Source organism: Oryctolagus cuniculus, chromosome 3, assembly GCF_051225735.1.
Source record: "Oryctolagus cuniculus isolate XC-2025 breed Fujian yellow rabbit chromosome 3, ASM5122573v1, whole genome shotgun sequence".
In the NCBI taxonomy this organism is placed as follows: Eukaryota; Metazoa; Chordata; class Mammalia; order Lagomorpha; family Leporidae; genus Oryctolagus; species Oryctolagus cuniculus.
This window is the reverse complement of record NC_142869.1, coordinates 34,477,010-34,496,398: the sequence shown is the minus strand read 5'-3', so window position 1 is coordinate 34,496,398 and position 19,389 is coordinate 34,477,010. Positions and strand designations below refer to the sequence as shown.

At 41.6% G+C, this 19,389-nt stretch overlaps 1 protein-coding gene across 4 annotated transcripts in view; it reads left to right on the top strand.

The window, feature by feature from the left end:
* PARD3B (par-3 family cell polarity regulator beta) overlaps nucleotides 1–19,389 on the top strand; it is a 1,145,366-nt gene that overhangs the window by 994,988 nt on the left and 130,989 nt on the right. For all 4 annotated transcript variants that reach the window (XM_089330006.1, XM_089330005.1, XM_089330004.1 and 1 more), the window contains one exon: nucleotides 17,276–17,411. In XM_089330006.1, coding sequence (XP_089186132.1) covers nucleotides 17,276–17,411 — 136 coding nt within the window. The remainder of the gene's footprint in view (nucleotides 1–17,275; nucleotides 17,412–19,389) is intronic.

Sequence of the window (19,389 nt, the reverse complement as noted above, 5' to 3'; positions counted from 1 at the left end):
CAAACAGCTGAGTGAACACAAGAGAAGAATGCTTAGTGAGAAAGTGGAGAGGGAAACAGGTTAATTCAGTGAAGAGAGGGCCATGTGCAGTGTGGGGAATGGTTTGAGAATTCGTCCAAAAGTGATGACAAGTCAGTGTGTGTTTGTAAAGATTTGATGTAATCTTGTATAATATTGCTTTTAAAATGAAGGGAAATAATTACAGGTAGAAGTCAGTGTGAAGAAGGGCATGGGTGAAATGGAGGGTTAGTTTAGGGACCAATACAAATTTTATTAGCGATTAGACTGCAAGTGAGAGTAGAAACCTGGATAGGAGGTATAGGCAAGGAGAAGAGAGCAAGGGATTACGTGAACAGAGCAAGTTTAGGACAGGTAATCTGATAATGGATTTGAGAAAGGAGTCAAGAGACCAGTTACCACACTGGGATTGTGGCAGAGGAATGCAGGGGAGGGCCTGCTACTAGAGGCAATAGATAACAACCATCTGAATGGAGCATACGTGGAAGAAAAGAAGTCAGTAGCATTGCAAAATAATGCAACATTGACAACACAGGAAATGCTTGTTTCATGAGTCCTGACTATGTGTCAGGCCCCCATCCTAAGTGTTTAAATAATAACTCTCTTAGTCCTCAAAACAACCCCGTTGGTTCTTACTCTCATGAGCCTCATTTCACAGAAATGGGGAGACAGAAAACAGAAAACCAGAATTCGAAGGCAAGGCAGCCTCACTCCAGAGCCTGTGCTCCAAAAGATGGCTATTGTTTGCAGCTTTGTTGAGCCTGGAGAAGCAAGTAAATGTCTAGGAAAAGCAAAGAAGCAGGTTTTGATCAAAATATAGGGAGGGTGTTTCTGGACAAGGTGAGTATAAGGTGTTAGTTCCTTTCTGGTAGAAATGAGGAGCAAAGGTTGACTTTGGTTCTTGGAGTTCCCAGGAGATGTCCCCACAGACATGTGTCCTCATGCAGCCAGGCTCTGCAGAGGACCTGTCCCTTGTTAGGAGCTCAAGGAATGAGCACGGGAGCAAACCTGGCCAGCAACGCGCTCGGAGTGAGTAGTATCCGTAAGGGTGGAACGACAGATGAGAAATAGTTGGACAATTTTAGAGAAGGCTGTGTTTGGAGAACAATGAGAGTGACATTCAAGGCAACAGGCAATGAGACTGAAGAAGCAGGAAGACAACAAAGAGGAGACACTTGCCAGGAGGGTAGCTTGTCAGCATCCAGTCCTGCAGAGGTGAGGGAGGGAGGGTTTTGTGGGGTGGATTTAGCAGTGTTGAGATGCGAGCCAGGTTGTCATCAATCCAGAAGAGGGGATGGAAGAAGACAGAAGTAGACAATGGATGATTGGTTTTCAAAGTTTGGTGATGGGGAAGGAAACTATACAGAAGAAGCAGTAGCTGGAGGGAAGATTCGAGCCTACTGGACAGTGACACTTCACCACGTGTCTTTCATTGCCCCTGGGAGAAGACAAGGAGAATCAGTGTGTTGGGAGCCTCCAGCAGTATCTGTGTCTACACCTTTAGAGACAAAGGCAATGGGGGCCACATATGCCTAACAACAGGTTTACAACAAGCCTCAGCCAGGACCATTCCCTGCCAGGAATTCTCCCAGGAGCAGTACACACGGTAACAGCTACATGGATGAATTTGGTGACACTCGTTTAGGTGAGGGTAGAGATTACCGACAACATCATCATGCTGTTGGTTTTAGAGAAGCGAGACTTATTTCTCTCCTAACAAGAATTTGTGGCATTGTGCAGCTGTTTTTGTTTTGTTTTGTTGAGCTTTTTCCGTCCCGTTCTCTAAGACTTCTCTGGACTTACATCTGTCCTCCCAGCTGGGAGCACTGAATTCCAGGGTGCAAACCCAGGGAGCCATGTGGGAAGGGCAAACAAATAATGATGACACGCTGCCTAAGTATAAATCTTGGTTCATTGTGTATCTGTGGGCACATGCCTTCAAATTCAAGTGTGTGCCTTTCTCTCTCCCTTTCAATAACTGTCTGTAAACCTTGATGGTTTTAAGCATGTGTTTTAATAAATATTTTGTTTGCTGAATTCCCATTAATATTCATGGGGAATGCAGTACTTTGGGTTTTGTGATTTCTAATAAACATTGATGGTGTTGCTACTTTGTACTGAGCATTCACTATGCTCCATCAAAATGGCAGCTCTAATTAGGTTCCTTGAATTAGCTAATGGATTTTGAGAAAGATAGCTTAGAAAGCTCTTACAGCTGTCCAAGACATTCCTGCCATGGCAGAAAGACAAAAGGCCCCTGGAAGCTACAGACTTCAGAGCTTTAGAAATGCAGCTGACAGTTAAAAAGATAAATTACATTCATATTTTTCCAGTGAAAGTCCTAATACTGAATTAATGTTATTCCTGTAGTGAACATCCATTAAGAAGCTCATTTTATTATAAGGATGCATTCTGACCATTAGCTCTTTTTCTTTATTCCCACCCTCTCTCCTTTTTTCTCCCTCCAATTCCCTGGATATTTTGGACACAGTATTAAAAAGCTTCCTTGAAGAGGAGGAAATGATTCTCTTTTTTGTCTGGTTATAAATTTAGAAGCTCTCTTAGACATATAGAAAGTATTCTGTTTTTTTAATAAATCAAGTAATATGAAGAAATAACATGATGATTCAATTTAAGCCTGTGGCTTACATTTTATATAGATTAAAAAAAAAAAAAAAAGCTCCTAGCTGGGGGCCAGGGGCTTGTTTGCACTTGGGTGACAGATGATTTTGTTGTAGACTAGAAGCTATCAAGAACAAAGCCCCGCCCTCCTTCATCTTAATCTGGGATGCACAAAATAAGGCAATGCCATTCAACATGTTCTGCTCCTTCACTTTCTAAGAGCAGGTTTCTTCAACAAATAATGAACTGATGACATCCAAGTGATTATACTTAATGTATCCTCAAGGAAGGGGGGAAATAGTTGTTAGTAGTGTGGATAGTAATAAAGTTTATGGCTAATAGCAGAATATAGGAAACAAGTGCATGCACCCCAAAGCTCCCTGGAGTAGCATATCTGAGTACACACGAATGCTGGTACTGTGCTCTGCATAACTTTTGCTTTCACTTTATCCACTTAGAAAACTAGTACCTGGTACTTTTTAATCTGAAAAGTTACATTTCCCTGGTGATAGGAAACCTGTAAGGAGATGTTTTCCTGAGCTGGTAAATCTAAACTGTCTAAATTCTGTTTTCCTCATTTGTGTCTGTGCAGCCCTCTTGCTTTTGCAGTCCTGCTTGCCTTATGGCCTTTTTTCTCCTCATTAGCACCTTTACCAAACAAGGGGCTGGGCCAGGAAAAGAATGTGAAACTTAAGTCCATTAATTGGGGTATCATTTACAGTGCTGGGAAAACATTTGTTGAGAAAGAAACTAAAATTGCGGGTTTAAAAATCATCTGTAGTGTTTACTCTTCATGCTCTTCCAAACTGCCTATGTTTTGCAGATAATTGAGAGCTGACCAAAAGGGTGTCGCTAATACAACTGTTGGAACTTGGGGAGAAATAAGAAAAAATAATGGTGATGCAATGTATAGATTACACATCAGACAGCTGCTTTGCCTCAGTATTACATATAGCAAAATGGAAAGGAATTGTTACATGAAGCACCAAAAAAAAAAAAAAGATAATTATTCCCTGCACATGACTTCACCATGATGGAAAAAAGGCATAATTGACATCATGTTTATTGAAAAAAACTAGCAACTGCCACATTGTGGAGCGGCTACTGAAAGCTGGAGGAAGGCATGTTTGTAATTCATTTTCAATGTGAGTTATTCGTGGAGTTCAATTGTCAACGGCATAATGCCTAATTTTCTCTCTTCTTTGATATCCAACGACTCATTCACTTTTCTGATCAGGGAGACAGCTACAAATTGCTCGAAGGCAGACACTCAGGCACTGCCGTTCCCTCCGCTGACTGGGGCAATGGCTATTTGTTAATTAAGAGTCTGTGGCTGCTTTCCCTTTAAGTGCCAGAGAAACTGAAAGTCTTTGTCAACCCATAACGGGTCGGTTTCATTTGTTTTCTTTTCACTTCCTACCCTCTGATTGGCAGTGAGTGCTCTCTTCCTGATGGGGAATTTATCACTGCTTTAAGTACGCGTCCTGCTTCATCGCCAGTTCATGTGCCTAGTTAAACAGGAACTCTAGTTCTGGAAAATGTGCAAGTTCTCAGACAGAAGGAAGGTCTCAGCGTCCCATTGTCTTCATCTCCAGCGGCCTTGAGGCACAATATCCAACAGGTAGGGAGATGGAGTTTGAAGGTGACTTTTGCCCATGGTTCAGTCAATCACTTAGCTTGAACTGTGTGCACACACAAGAAGTCATTGAATAGAAGTGCAAGGAGAACCCATAGAGGTCAACGGGTTCATCCCATGGGTTATTGCTTTCACAGTTTTCCTGACAGAAAGCATAGCTCTGCTGATGGCTTGTCGCTCCCCCTCTTCGTGGAGGAATGACACTAAACCCTGCCTAGGCTTCATATCCGAGTCACGGCACCATTATGTCGCTCCCCCTCTTCATGGAGGAACGACACTAAACCCTGCCTAGGTTTCTTATCCGAGTCACGGCACCATTATCCCTCTTAGGCTTCCTATCCGAGTCACGGCACCATTATGTCGCTCCCCCTCTTCGCGGAGGAACGACACAGGACCCTGCGCTGTTCTTTTGTCTGCTCGGCCCTTCCCGGGTTTGCTGCTGGTTCTTCCTGGGTTGGCTGCCGACCCTTCCACCTCCGTGGAAGGGCGGTTCCCCCTGCCACTTTCCCCACTTCTGCGGGGGAGCGGCACACCGCCGGCCGGCTCTCTCGGGGGCTGCACAGGTGTCCCTTCAGATAGATGTTCCTGGTGCATGTTGTCTCTCTCCTCCTTTATAGTCCTCTTCCACCAATCCCAACTCTGCTACCCACACGCCGAGCATGCTGCTCTCCTCCAATCAGGAGCAGGATCAGCTCCTGCAGGTTATTGGTCAAACTGGAGGCAGCTGTGTAAAAGTTGTTTTACTCCTCTCCCAGCGCCATATTGTGGGAGAGCAGATGCATAGAATAAGTCTTAATTCCAGTAACTTAGTCTAGTCTGAGTTGCTCCCCACAATGGCTGTATCCTATTTGAAATCTTCCAATGAGTCCACATCAGACCTTTAAGAAACCGTGATGTATGGAGCTGTTCAAGTCCTACTGGCCTAATTTCCCGATTTCCACACCTTCCCCAAACTTCTGCCAGGCCTGACTGTGCCCTTTCATGTGGCCCCCTGTGGTGTCCCGTACACCCCGCATGCGCATCCACAGCCATCCATTTCCTCTGTGTCTCCTTTCCTGAACCCCACCCCTAAGGAGAGTTCATCAGCCTCTCCTCTGAGCTACTGCAGGACTTCATTATACTTTATGATACTTCCTCATAATAATTGCCGCATTGCACTGTCATTATTTATTTATACCTCCCTCTCCCCTGCTAGACTGTGAAATCCCTGAGGGTCAGGCCTGGGTCTTAATCACCTTTACCTCCCCAGGGCCAGGGACACAGCAATTTTTGAGAATAAGAAAAGTTTAAATAAATTTACACATCAGAAAACATTCAGAGGGATATTGGAGAGCTCTTGCTAAAACAGTGTATGAGCTAAGTTTGACATCAGCTTACTGTTTTCTATTTCATCTTGAAAAGAAAGTGGGTGTTTTCTAGCAAGGATTTGTTCTAAGAATCTGACCATCTTCTGAAAATAAACTGCACCAATCCATGGGAGATGATAATAGAAGGTGCCTTCTATCCTGTAAATCCCCAATGTCACAAGGTCAGCATGGGGCTAAAGGGTTACCAGAGCTCACTTTACATCCAGGCAAATGAGAGTTGTGGGATACCCTTGGATTCAGTGCCCTTGGGGACCTAAGTAGATGTTAACTTTTTATTCAGCTCTTTGGATTTAATTATCTATTTGGCCAGGATAGTTGTTATAACCTTATTTAAAATCTCAGAAGAGCTCAGCAATCATGCATGTGGCTATAACAGGAATTAAAGCAACATAGGTAATATCAAAGTATGTTATTAATGAATTCTTGGACCTTCTGAGCCTAATTACTTTTGGGATAATCATATCAGATATTGCAGTAGAATTCTGTTCTTTTTTAGGATGATTTGACACCACATGTAATAATTAAGATCATACCTATATGACCTAGCCATCCATTCTGGGTGTTTGGACAATTTATTATATAAGTAGATGCCATTAATAGATGCAAAAGTGGGAACTAGTTTACCTATCATATATATTTTCAATGCTGTGTCTCCCAACATCTGGGGTTAAGCTTCTTCAGAATCTTTAGCTTCTTTCAATTGAAAAATTTGGTCTCTCTTCTTTTTTGTACTATTTTTTTCTTTGTCACTTTAATATTTCCCCCAATGCTTCTGATAAGAGAGAACAATCCTTATTGTGTAAGAAATTGCAGTTATCATTTATTGGCATTTTCTTACCAGAGCACTCTCTATCCTGCCCCTGCTGAATAATGTAGTCCTCTAAATAAGAGTCCACCATCCATGCATGAAGTCATTTAAAATTTCCTTACTTTCCCTCCTAATTGTGTCATCCGTTAGGGCTTATTCCTTTATTATTCTAAAAGTAAGGTCTAGGTATCCAGCTGGAGGGGATTGAGAGTCATTGATGCTGCTCCATCATCCCTTGGGAGAAGAGAGAATTTCTTTCTATGTGCCCTCTGAGGAAGAGGGAATTTCTTGGAGGCCTAGGAAACTCAACAAAGTCCCATGGCCGTAGCTCACAAAGGCTTATTTTTCCCAGAATTGACCCTGAAACTTTAATCCACATCTAAATGTCAGAGATGTATTCTAAAAACTCAAGCTGTGTTTGATTTAAGCGTAGAAGATAATAATTTTATCTTTTCAGGTCCTGCAGTTGTTGGTGAGAATTTCTTTGAGAAAGGGTGTGTGTGTGTGTGTGTGTGTGTGTGATCATTAATTTGCTCAAGGATTATAAAAACAGCAAAGTTTATTTTTCTTTTAAATCATCTTTTGTTCAATTCAAGAGTGTGAATGAAAACTGAAGTTTTGTAGGCTTCTTCCATTGACCTTTTAATCAATATTTTGTTAATTTTACTTTGTACTATAAAAGCCTTTGAGAAAATCTGTAGTGTTCCAAGTGGAATCATGTTTAAACAAGGCTAGATTTTGAAGTCATGTGAAAGGAAAAAAATATCTATAGTCAAAAATCTAACCTTGAAAAACACTTTAAGAGAATGCTACCAGGTTACTTCAAACAGTTTACAGAAAACAGAATTTTTGAAAATATTTATTTATTTGAGAGGTAGAGTTACAGAGAGAGGGAGCAACAGAGACACAGAGAGAGCGAGCGAGAGACCTTCCATCTGCTGGCTCACTCCCCATATGGCCACAATAGCCGGAGCTGGGACGATCTGAAGCCAGGAGCCAGGAGCCTCTTCCAGGTCTCCCAAGCGAGTGCAGGGGACCAAACCCCTGGGCCATCCTCTCCTGCTTTCCTAGGCCATCAGCAGGGATGCTGGATCAGAAGTGAAGCATTTGGAACTCGAAATGGTGCCCATGTGGGATGCTGTGCCGCAGGCAGGGGCTTAACAGACTATGCCACAGTGCAGGCACCCAGAAAACAGAATTTAAAAATAAGTGTATTTTGTTGCAAAAATATGCTGAAATCCTTGCATACAATTGCACCCTACCTAGAATAGCTCACTAAACTTACCTAGTGCTGTTTCTTTTAGATTGGCATCACATGGATCTCTCTGTGGGTGAGCACCAGCTGAATTGCTTAGCATATGCCTGGCCGTGTTGGACAAGCAATACATATCTTTAAACAATGGAATCATCTTTAGGACAATATAAAATTTATGTTATGAAAGATGGGTAGAAACTGATACCACCTGAGGGAAACCAATTCAGCTCATGTCCAAGGGCATATGTTCACTAACACTGGATTAATGGATTGGCTAATGGGCATATTATCACTACTTACATTGCTACTCTGCCCCCTGCCCCTAATTCTGTATATGCTCAAACACTTGGTATCAATTAAATGTAGTTGTGATGTGATGTCACTACACTTCAGCCACAAATGACAATACAAGGCATGACTTATTTATTCTAATAAGACACAGTAGTTGAATGGTTTCAAACTGATCCAAATCTATTCTTTGTATCTATGCGTGCTTGTTTTGCAGAAATGTGGAGTAAAATTGAAGGGATAATTTTGCTGCCATCCAGTGTGAACTCTTCAACTATATTTTAAAATCATTCTTCCTTAAGAAACAAAAATTACCATATGAAACACTTGATAAATTCCTCTTGTGACCCCCACATACTTTATATTGTTGATAAAATTGGCAAAATGCCTTGAGACAATATGTATCACATGCTTATACATAACTTTCAAGTGTGCAGTATTTATGTTAGTTATTTGAGGCTCAAAAATATGGCATTGTGTTAGAAGAAATGTGTTGGAATACTATTCAAAGATATGAAACTGAAATGAGTATTTTATGACTAACGGCAAAACTGACTTCTGAAATGTAAATACAACCAGGAGGTCACTCTGTAGTATCTGAATATGCATTTATTTATTACAGGCTTATAATGGTGAGTTGAAGCTATGAATAATTTGTGTGTTGTTCACTTGTGAATAATACTGTCAGTGTCACACCTAAGGAATTTCTACCTGTGCTAGAAATGGACGTAAGGAAGCGGAATATTTTGAGAGCAGCCTCAGGTTGTCTCAAGAGCTAATGAGCAAAGATAGAGCAATGTCTTTCAGCAGAAGAAGAGAGGACATTGACCTGGTGATGATTCTCAATCACAGAGGTCAATCATGTGGGAGAAAGTCGCCCTTTGTGAATCCATGAGATCACTTTCAATGGTAAATGTAGCCATGGCTCATGGCGAGAGCAGAAATGCTTACCTTTATGCAGTCAAATATGCTGGGGGAAGAGGCCTGCATTTCTTTATGCTAGACCATGATGGCTTGATTCATCGAGGTCAAAGTCCAGTCCAGGGTTAAGTTTGCCAAGGCAAATCTTCAAGCTATGGGTGTCAGAGGGTCAATTCTCCAGTCTAGGGATGGAAATACTAAGACAAGGCTTTCAAAGGAAGCAGATGCTAAAGACAAAAGGTCAGACCCAGGTTGCCATGGCAAAGTCAGGAGACCAGGTAAGCCAAGTCACATGGCCAGATTGTTGCCTTGAGGTCAGAAATGCCCCAAGCAGCATCAGCATGGCCAGGGAAGGACTGTTGCTCAGGATTCCAGATTGAGCTAACATATCCTTGTGCTTTGTGCTGTTTTCCTTCCTCGGGACCCTACCTTGCTTGTCAATATCTCTCAACCAGTTTTTCAACTTCTCCACCGAATCCTACCACAAGGATTAATTCTGTAGAACCATTGGAAATGTCTAGGCACTCTTTTCTAAGTTATATCCTAGCAGAGTGCATAGTACTTTCTCATATTGTGCCGTCAATTTGTTATGAAACATTGAATATTCTCTCCAATGCCTAAGCATTGCTTCCTCACCTTCCAATAAGAATCATGTCAGAAATAATAGACGAAAATAGTGTCCTAGAAATCAAATGAGATTGTAGATATAAAAAGTTCATCTGTCTGTTAGTAATATTATTCACCCTGGCTCTAAATTCATTACTCTTAATATTAGAATTTAGAGACAAGCATAGTAAGCAAAGGGCTCTTGATTTATTTTATTTATTTGAGAGGAAGAAAATCAGAAAGACAGAGAGCTCCCATCCTTTGGTTCACTCCTCAGACATCTACAACATGACCCAGCAAAGCTGAATCCAGGATCCTGGAACATACTCCAGGTCTCCCAAATGGGTGACAGGGACAAAACTACTTGAGCCATCACCATCTGCCTCCCAGGGTGCACATTAGCAGGAAGCTGGAATTCAGATTGGAGCCAGGACTTGAACCCAGGCAGTCTGATAGGAGATGCAGTCATCCCAAGCAACATCTTAATTGCTAAGCCAAACACTTACCGAGAGTTCTTAATTTAGAGTCAATAGCTGGTGCCACGGCTCACTAGGCTAATCCTCTGCCTGCGGTATCAGCACCCCAGGTTCTAGTCCTGGTCGGGGCACCGGGTTCTGTCCTGGTTGCTCCTCTTCCAGTCCAGCTCTCTGCTGTGGCCCAGGAGTGCAGTGGAGGATGGCCCAGGTCCTTGGGCCCTGCACCTGCATGGGAGACCAGGAGGAAGCACCTGGCTCCTACCTTCGGATCAGCACAGCGCACCGGCCGTAGCAGCCATTTGAGGGGTGAACCAATGGAAAAAGGAAGACCTTTATCTCTGTCTCTCTCACTGTCCAACTCTGCCTGTCAAAGAAAAAGGAAAAAAAAAAAACTTACAGTCAATAAGAAAATGTGTAACTTTGATAGAAATGCGATGTCCATACGAGCAAATGCATATTGCAATTATTTGGGGGAAAGTGGGAGAATTTTTTGGCATGTATAATTAAGAATGGTGACTACCATCATAAATAACAATGGTAAATTTGGAAAGAAATTAGAAATAATATCCAGTATTGTTCATGGGTACTTAGCTACGGGTCCCAAAATTCCTCTGAACTAAATGGTGAAAGATTCTATTCATCAATGTGCCTTTGAAAGTACTAGATTTTGTTTGTTTGTTTGTTTTTTGTTTGTTTTTTTGACAGGCAGAGTGGATAGTGTGAGAGAGAGAGAGAGACAGAGAGAAAGGTCTTCCTTTTTGCCGTTGGTTCACCCTTCAATGGCTGCCACGGCTGGCGCGCTGTGGCCGGTGCACTGCGCTGATCCGAAGGCAGGAGCCAGGTGCTTCTCCTGGTCTCCCATGGGGTGCAGGGCCCAAGCACTTGGGCCATCCTCCTCTGCACTCCCTGGCCACAGCAGAGAGCTGGCCTGGAAGAGGGGCAACCGGGACAGAATCTGGCGCCCCAACCGGAACTAGAACCCACTAGGTGGAGGATTAGCCTATTGAGCTGCGGCGCTGGCCTAAAAGTACTAGATTTTTAAAAACATTTAGTTTATTTATTTGAAAGGCAGTATACCAGAGAGAAAGGGAGAAGCAAAAAAATTTTCCATTTCTTTGTTTACTCCCGACATAGCTGCGACAGTCAGGATGGGCTGGAACAAAACCAGAAGCCAGGAACTCTCTCTGGGCCTAAGTACTTGAGCCATCTTCCGATGCCTTCCCAGGTGCATTAATAGAGAGCTGGATCAGAAGCAGAGCATCAGGGATCCAAACTGCAGCTCTACAATGGGATGCTGGCATTGCAGGCCACTGAATAACCCAGTACTCCACAATGCCAGCCCCCTCTATCTCAAGATAGAGAATTTACTTTACATATCCATATTTTCACTGAATATTTATACTGATAATTTTCAAAGCTGTTTGAGATTGGATTAAAATGTCAAAGAGTTCTATATATTTAAGTCCTGTTAAAATCAATTATTTATTATTCAGTCTTTTTAGTATGGCCATACTATATAGATGTATTTTCATCATGGGGAGTTAAATCTATAGAGTATTATGGTAAGTGTTGTTGAGACTGTAGTTTCTGTAAGCCTTAAATAATTTTGAATTAATGATCCTGAGTACATGTGTAAAAATCTATCAACAGTTTTGTTTGACAGAATATCCTTTATCACCAATAGGAAATAAAAAAAAAAAAAAACAGTTGTTCTGTGACTGTCTGTCATCTGCTGAACATTTTGTCCAGAAAATTTTTGAGGTTTACAGTAAAATTTGTAAAATAACAATGCAGAGAACCAGTTACATTTTGTTATGTTTATATTATTGAGAGTGTGACTCTCACAGACTCTCAGATGTTTAAAGCTGTTCCAGCTTTAAACAATATTTGACCTTGTTTTCTATGGTAAAACTATGGCCTTGCTAAATTTTAACTTTAAAATTATGATGCTTTTTGGTTTGTTAAATGGAAAAAATACAAAAACAAACAACATTTCCCCAGGGGTTGAAGAGAAAGACAGGAAAAAATAGCATCTTGTCATTCTTAAAGGGCACAAAGGTGTCTTTTTTATTGCATATCTTTAAACCCTTTTTGAAGAAACCACTGAAATGCCACTCTTCTGTAAGTTTTGAAAGATGGGTACCAAATGTATGGTAATTAAAACTTTTAAAGGAAGCATCAAAATAACATTTTACAGTAGGTTTATAAAAATTAAGAAATCTGTCAAACACTGAAATAGATTCTCCGTCCCACTGTTTGTTGTTCACTTACACACATCTACTTTAAAGGACTTCGTTCAGTGAGTGCTTAAGGGCTTTCCTCTCCAGATAGCGATATTCCTGAAGGTTCTATCGCATGAGGCAGACAGTTGTACCACCAAGTCTGCACACCAAGCTCCTCCCCACAAATGAGGGACTGTGCTCACCAAAAAGCACAATCACACTTCCTTTAAAATGAGGAATGTCTTGAGGCTATATGGAACCAACACTGAAAGAGAAACAGCTGTTTGAAACTATATAGGATTTAGTCACAGGATGGATGCATTTAGCCGCATGCATACGTCGACATACACACCAGGTAACCACACATAACTCCCAAGTCCAGCAATGGAGGGATTTAGTGGTTTGACCAACTCCTTCCCAGCAGCAGCCCTGACTGGCTCCTAGCCCTGGTCCGGACCCAGTCTCCTCTGTGATCTTTTGTCATGTGGTGATTCTCTTCTGCACCCCATTCAGTCTCATACCAGTTTCCCACATACGCCTGCTAGAGATATAATATTAATTGCCCAGAAATCTCAGTCTGCAATTGCTCCAACATCATTCTTTAATGAATACAGACTTCATTGCATGTATTTCTATTACTTTAGCTGCTTCTATTTCTATTTTCATTGCAAAGATCTGTGCAAATAAAAGAATATCAAAAGGTATAGCTATAAATGTGCTCTGCTAAATTCCCTCTGCCTTGAAATGCCTGTGAACTACAGCTACAAAATGCCTGCTGCATTTTAATGCCTTTCTCATGAGGCAACATGATGTGGCAGAAACAGCACTGACTCTGGAGGCACACAAACCCTGCTCCCCCGTCCACCAGAGGAGTCGCTTCTCTGAGAGTCAGTGTAGTCATCGGTAAGACATCCATAACAACGCCATCCACACAGATTTGACTGAGAATTAAATAAGATGAAGTATAGAGGGCACACATGTTTTATTGTAGACATCATAAGAGTCCGATATACGTTAGTGTGTTTTCTCTAGCCTGCCACAGTAGTGGGAGGAGACTATGGCATGCACAAATAAACACTCATTTGTAAAAGGACTACAACTGATGTAATTACAAAGTCAGAAGAGTAAGGTTAGATTTCACAGAAGCACAGAATGCCTTGTGGGATGTTTACTGCTATTGGAATTTATTACTGTAGGTGTCCATGAAGAAAATGACATGGTTTCTGACATTCATTGCAACTTTATGCTCTGTCCAGCTCTAAAATGTCATAAAAGGGGCTTATTTAACTCTACATGTTCCTTTAGAGGCATAGGCTGTGCAATTTATAAGAAATCACTACAATATAAATCTTTTTTGTTACACTGCTTGAATTAATTTCATATAAAAAGTTGGCACATTGCAAGTGTAAGATGGCATTGATCATCCATATATGGATGCAGATGTGGTAGGAACTCTTTGTAAGAATAGCCAGGCTTTACTTCACCCAGTGAATAATAATATAGAAAGGCTGATTTCTGACCAGCAACGGGGAGATGGGATTGTTGATACTTTGATGTGTGTTATTTGGTTCCAAGGATATTTGAGTTACATCATAATCTGATGTCACTTCTGAAGCTAAAAGACGAGCGATTCTCTAGAATCTGTACTGCTGAGTTCCATAAAGCCAGGAAAATAGAACAGCCAACATAAAAATAGAGAAGGAAAACTAGAATCCTCAGAGCGTAAGTCCTATAGGCTAGCCTTAAGGTCCATTCTGGTTCAAGGTATTGCGGGAGAACCCAGTCTAAGATACACAAAAGATGAAGGAAGAGAGCAGGCTGGAAGTCGCAAGCTATGGTGGAATGTGTAGTCTTGGAAGTCAGACTTTCTTAATCATCTTGAGCTGTGAGTCTTATATGCTTCATCCTTACTGAGAATAATAATAAAACCTCTCTCTCAATATTCTTTTGCAATATTTGGAGCACCTGTTACACAGGAATTGTAAACAACCTCAACTCATATGCCAGCTTCTATAGATTATTAGTGGCTTTCTGAAGTTCTGGCTTGAGAAGAATTCTAAAGTTATGTCTGGTGTAGTTAGGGATAGGGCAGTAATTGATTAATGATGTCTGCCCTGGGCAGAAAGTAAATACAAGTCTGTGCTTTATAAGTGTCCTATAAAGCATAGCTATAATAATTTCTGCTGTTATTGCAAAGGTGTTTGTATGTCCCTCTTCAATGTGCTAAATTTTTGCAACTTCAACACAAAATACACTCAATTAATTGTTTTGGTTACAATAATGGTATTTATCATTTTTACTAACTTGATGGTAAATTTATAGGTATTATCCTAATGAGAAGAGCTAAAAAGTGAAATCAGAATTTGCCATTCCCAATTTCAGTATATAAAAACTTTCTCTGGGAAAATCTGATGCAGTTTACTAAAGGTAAAATGAGGGTTGGAAAGGAAGAAAGAGTAGACAATATTGAGATGTAGTCCCAGGGTACAATGGAAGGTTTGCATAATATCTTCTTTAAAATATTCATGAAAGAAGAAGATATGGCATGTTTTGCAGTTAGATGTTCCATGACTTTCTGGACTTTTTTCCTGCTTTTTCACTGGAGCCAGATTTCTTTTTTGGGTAAATAGTCATGTTCCTGTCAGCCATAGGGGATTTTCTGAATCTTGAATAACTGATTTTGTATTCTTCCTCCATTCCCTTATTTGAGAATGGCAATCTGATGAAACCCATATTTTCAAATTTATGTATTAATAGGCATATGGAAGAATAGTTTATAGCCCAAGTATGTTTTTTTTCCTACCACAAATGGAGGAAAATTGTAGTGTTTGGTTTTTTTTTATATTAAATTGTCTTATCTGTTTCTTTCTTTTTTTCCCCTCTTTATTACTGATGACTTCATTCTACTTGAATTCAATGCTTCAGTTTCTTTTGGGTAAACTAATAGATTATGTATGCAATGTTTGCACCGTGTTGATTGAACTCATCTGGTGAGTTTGAGCGCTGCTCATGAATTCCCGTAATCGGCAGAAGCCTGTGCATTGGATACAAACGCCGACATCCTCTCCTGTTACTCCAAAACAGAGGAAGCTGTTCAAAACAGACTCTGCTGCTTTTTCTGCCTGCCCATGGTTCAGAAATGTTTATGAAGCCTTTTGTTGTTTTCTTATTATTGTCTTCTCCATGTGCTCAAAGGAAGAATAAACTATGATAAAGAACATTAGAAAAGAATTGAGAGTTTTTAAATACTTATTGAAAAAAAAATAAGGGTGTGTGTCTTCTAAGGATTTGTCTTTTCTTACTCCAAGGTGTAAGCTTGCTGAGGGCCTGTGGGGTACCTGAGCCCAGAGCCCTGTGCAAACTGTAGCAGCGACAGGCATAGACTCATAGTCCCATGCTCAGTGAACTTGTGACCTTCTTTAGAAAGAATGCTTTTCTTCCAAAAGATATTCACTCACCATTTTTTCAATGTACAAGCATAATTTTCAAGAATTTTAAAAAATAGCTAACCTCTATTGCTTTTAGATAACTCATTTAAACTTAAAACTCAACTGTAATATTTGAGGAACTTTTGGCATGCAAGGTTCTTCACATTGGGGCCCCACCTATCTTTCCAAGCCTCACTCGTCTCTTCACCCCTGTCTCTTCTCATATACCCTATCACTACAACAACGATTCACATTCATGTAGCCCAGGTGTCATTACCCATGAAGTTAAAGTACCGAATTGTACAAGTAATATGCTTTTGTCATTTATTGAATTCAGAATATCTTCTAAGCTGAAGTCACCAGTACTCATTTTTATTCTAATATGCTTTCTAAATGACAGAGGAAAGAAGCATGTATCGGCTGATATGTATATGAGGCAAGACAAAGAAGTTGAGGTTCACTGCTTGCTCAAACTGACATACCCACAATTCCCCAAAGCGAGATGCTTTCTTACTGCTGCACGTGGCCCTGGCCTTCTCTATACCAGCAATTTCCTCATCTGACTTATCCAGCAGTTGAGCACCTGTGCATTCCTCAAGGCTCCCTGAAGGATCCCCTGCTCTGTGCAGCCTTTCATGATCTTCCATGACTCTGCTCTCACCTTGTCAAAGTTTGGGTTTCTGTCTCCTCACGACAACTGTGCTGATCTCTGTTGCAGCACCTGCCACCGTGGATTGTGTCTTCTGTATCTACCCTCTACCTCCAACATGGTACTTGCTGTAGACAAGGACTGTGAACTCTGTATTTCTATAGTCCCAGATTGTAATATAAGTTCTGCCACAACTGGGCAGTCAGTTATGCCTCAAATGAACCAAAGAAGTTGAATGCCGTTCTTCCCTTGCTTCCTTTACCTGAATTACATTGTGTGATATTGATTCTGCTGAGATGATAATGACCAATCCAACCTAAAAGGGAGCCCCTAGATGCCTAGTTTGGTTTGGGTAGATGAATCACTGGAGCAGCCCTAACTCCTGAGACCAGAGCTTTGGACGAGCAAACGAGATAGTGCATTCTGTATCCTCCTGTATTCCCCATCTGACCCTTTTACTTTTTGGCCTTTTTATCTTTCCGTATGCTGTGGCTATGCCTGTATATATGTATCTCACCCACACCCTCTCCTCAAAAAAATTCATGAGTCTCATTGAGATGAACACTGGCAAGAGACAAGTCTGTATCATCTCCAACCGTCTGGCCAACTTTGTTCCAAATAGGCAACTCTTATATGAGAAAATAGATACAGTAAAATTTAACTAACTCTGTGTATGATTAGAAGAGGGAAATAAGGAGTTTTTTAATTACTCTAAAAGATGAGGATTCTATCTTGCATCCTCATTCAAAAGTCATTTATTAATCCCAAGTCCAATGTTTTGACCCATACAGCTAAAGGTATGTGCATAAGAACCACTTTTGGTTCAATTTTACTGCTGATTTCATCATTTTCCTAGCATAGCTGAATTGTAGTATCCAAACTTCCAAATGTGGATGCCAATTCCTTTATTAAGACGCTCAGAGTAACTTTCAGAGATGCATACACTGTGTGACTGGGTTTCTTGTATTGTGTCCCGTAGTGGCCGGCCCATGGGCGGAAGCACCGACCGCATCCAGAAGTTGCGGAAGGAGTATTATCAGGCTCGGAGGGAAGGTTTCCCTTTATATGAAGATGATGAAGGAAGAGCAAGGCCATCTGATTATGACCTTCACTGGGTGAGTCCAGGCCTGACCCTCATCATTGAACTCACCTTGACTGAGGTTGGTTAGAAGAGAGGAACACAGTGTGTGTATAGCAGATTACATGACAGTTTCTTGGGTTTCATAGACACACACGTAACCCAAACCACAGCCACCTCCTCCCACAGAAGTTATTTCCATAAATCAAACCACAGTAGTTCATTCTAATTGCTCGCCGACTCACTTCCTGTTATATCCCAACCAGTTGTGGAGGGAACAGATGTTAGCTGCTGTAAAGAAGAAACGAATCCCTGCCACCATCCATTAAGCCTTATTCCCAACCCTCCTCCTGTTGGAGCTGAGACATGCAGGTCAGCGTCAGCGGACTTTGCAACATAAGCCATCTCCCTTTTGGAGGACAGTTATTAGAAACAAACTTCAGAAGGGCCATTGTCAGCTGTATCAATTGTTTGTATATTGGATCTGAGCAATGCACAGTCTGCTGATCTTACCAGAATACAAGGATCACTTTTTGAGATAAGGGCAGTTTTTGTATTAGAGGATTCTTTTGCCAAATCCTTCAACATTCAGGGAAGAGAAAAGAATAGTGTGACAACAGAAAGAGATACTCTATGGGTTTTGTCATGGTAGTATGACTCATTTTCTTGTCTTTTCAAGAAGATACGTCTGTGCCTGCAGAAGACACTTAACTCTTGAGCAGCCACTGAAATCTCCAGTGGAGGATGCTTAGAGTTGGATGAAATGTACATGTCAGATGCTTCCAACAGGCCCTGCCACAGAGCCAGCACTCAACACAGATTCGCTCTCATTGCTTACATTATTATTGCAGCAGTGCAGGGCATGGCCACAGTGGAGTCCTCGCTGAGACTCAGGCCTCACTCGTGCTCTTTGATGATTACTGCTGTCCACTAAAGTGCTTAGTGCTGCTTTAAGAAACGAGGAAGGACCTCCGTGGTCCCCAGTGCCCACTCATCCTTGTCACCATCTCCCTTGAAAGGCAGATCTATCGAAGGAAAGTCTGCACTCATGCTGACGCTTATGTGGTGAGGACGGGAAGAGTGGACGCCAGCAACTGAGCTGATCCCCTCTGGTTTTCACATCTGTGCTGTGGCCTGTCACGCATGACACTTTACTCTGGGGTTGGAAAATCAGCTTGAGGTTTCACCACTGTTGTGCAGAGCAACAGAAACTCCCTGGCCCAGGAGATTCTCCTCATCTGCTGGAGCTTAGAAACACTGGGCGGAAGTGTGCAGTGAGGAATGGCAATCCCGGTCCAACTGGCTTCCGCCTCTTAGGAGCTAGGCATTCAGAGACTGCCGAACAGAACGAACAGCTGTTCCCAGGTTGTACTGCAGATGTTAGGATTAGACAGAATGGCACTTACAGTGTCTCTTAGACTCTAGGCAGCAGGAAAGAAAAAAAATTTCCACACAGCAACAGATTAGATAGCAATTCACTTTGTCTCAGAGTTGTTGGAGACCAACTTGTCACCTTTGACAGGAGACAGGAGCACAGTTATTAGGTGAGGCATGGCTCTCTCAGTAAAGCAAAGAAGCAATAAAATCAGGGGAAGTTGCATCCACTGTAACCAAAGCAGAACGCCATGTCCAACCGCATCTCAAAATGATGAAGTCCTACGAACAAAACTGAACAGGTGGCTTTCGATTAAGTAATGCCAGTTGTGTTCTATGATTTCCCCACATGAAGCTGAAAGGATGACGATGTTTTCCCTTCACGAGACTGAAAAAGTCCCCTGACCCTTACCACACCTGAGCTAGAAAACAATATCCCTGGCTGCTTCCAAGCAAACGTGTAACCAGACCATCTAGTGAATCAAGAACTTATCTTGACTTTAATTGGTGGTTCCCATGCTCCAGTGCGTTGAGCTTTGCCAAAAGTGACTGATTTTATGTTTCCCAGAGAATTGAGGCCCAAAGCTTCCCAAAGCGATGCTTGGGAAATGCACTGTCATAAAAGAGAGTGCTGTGTGATC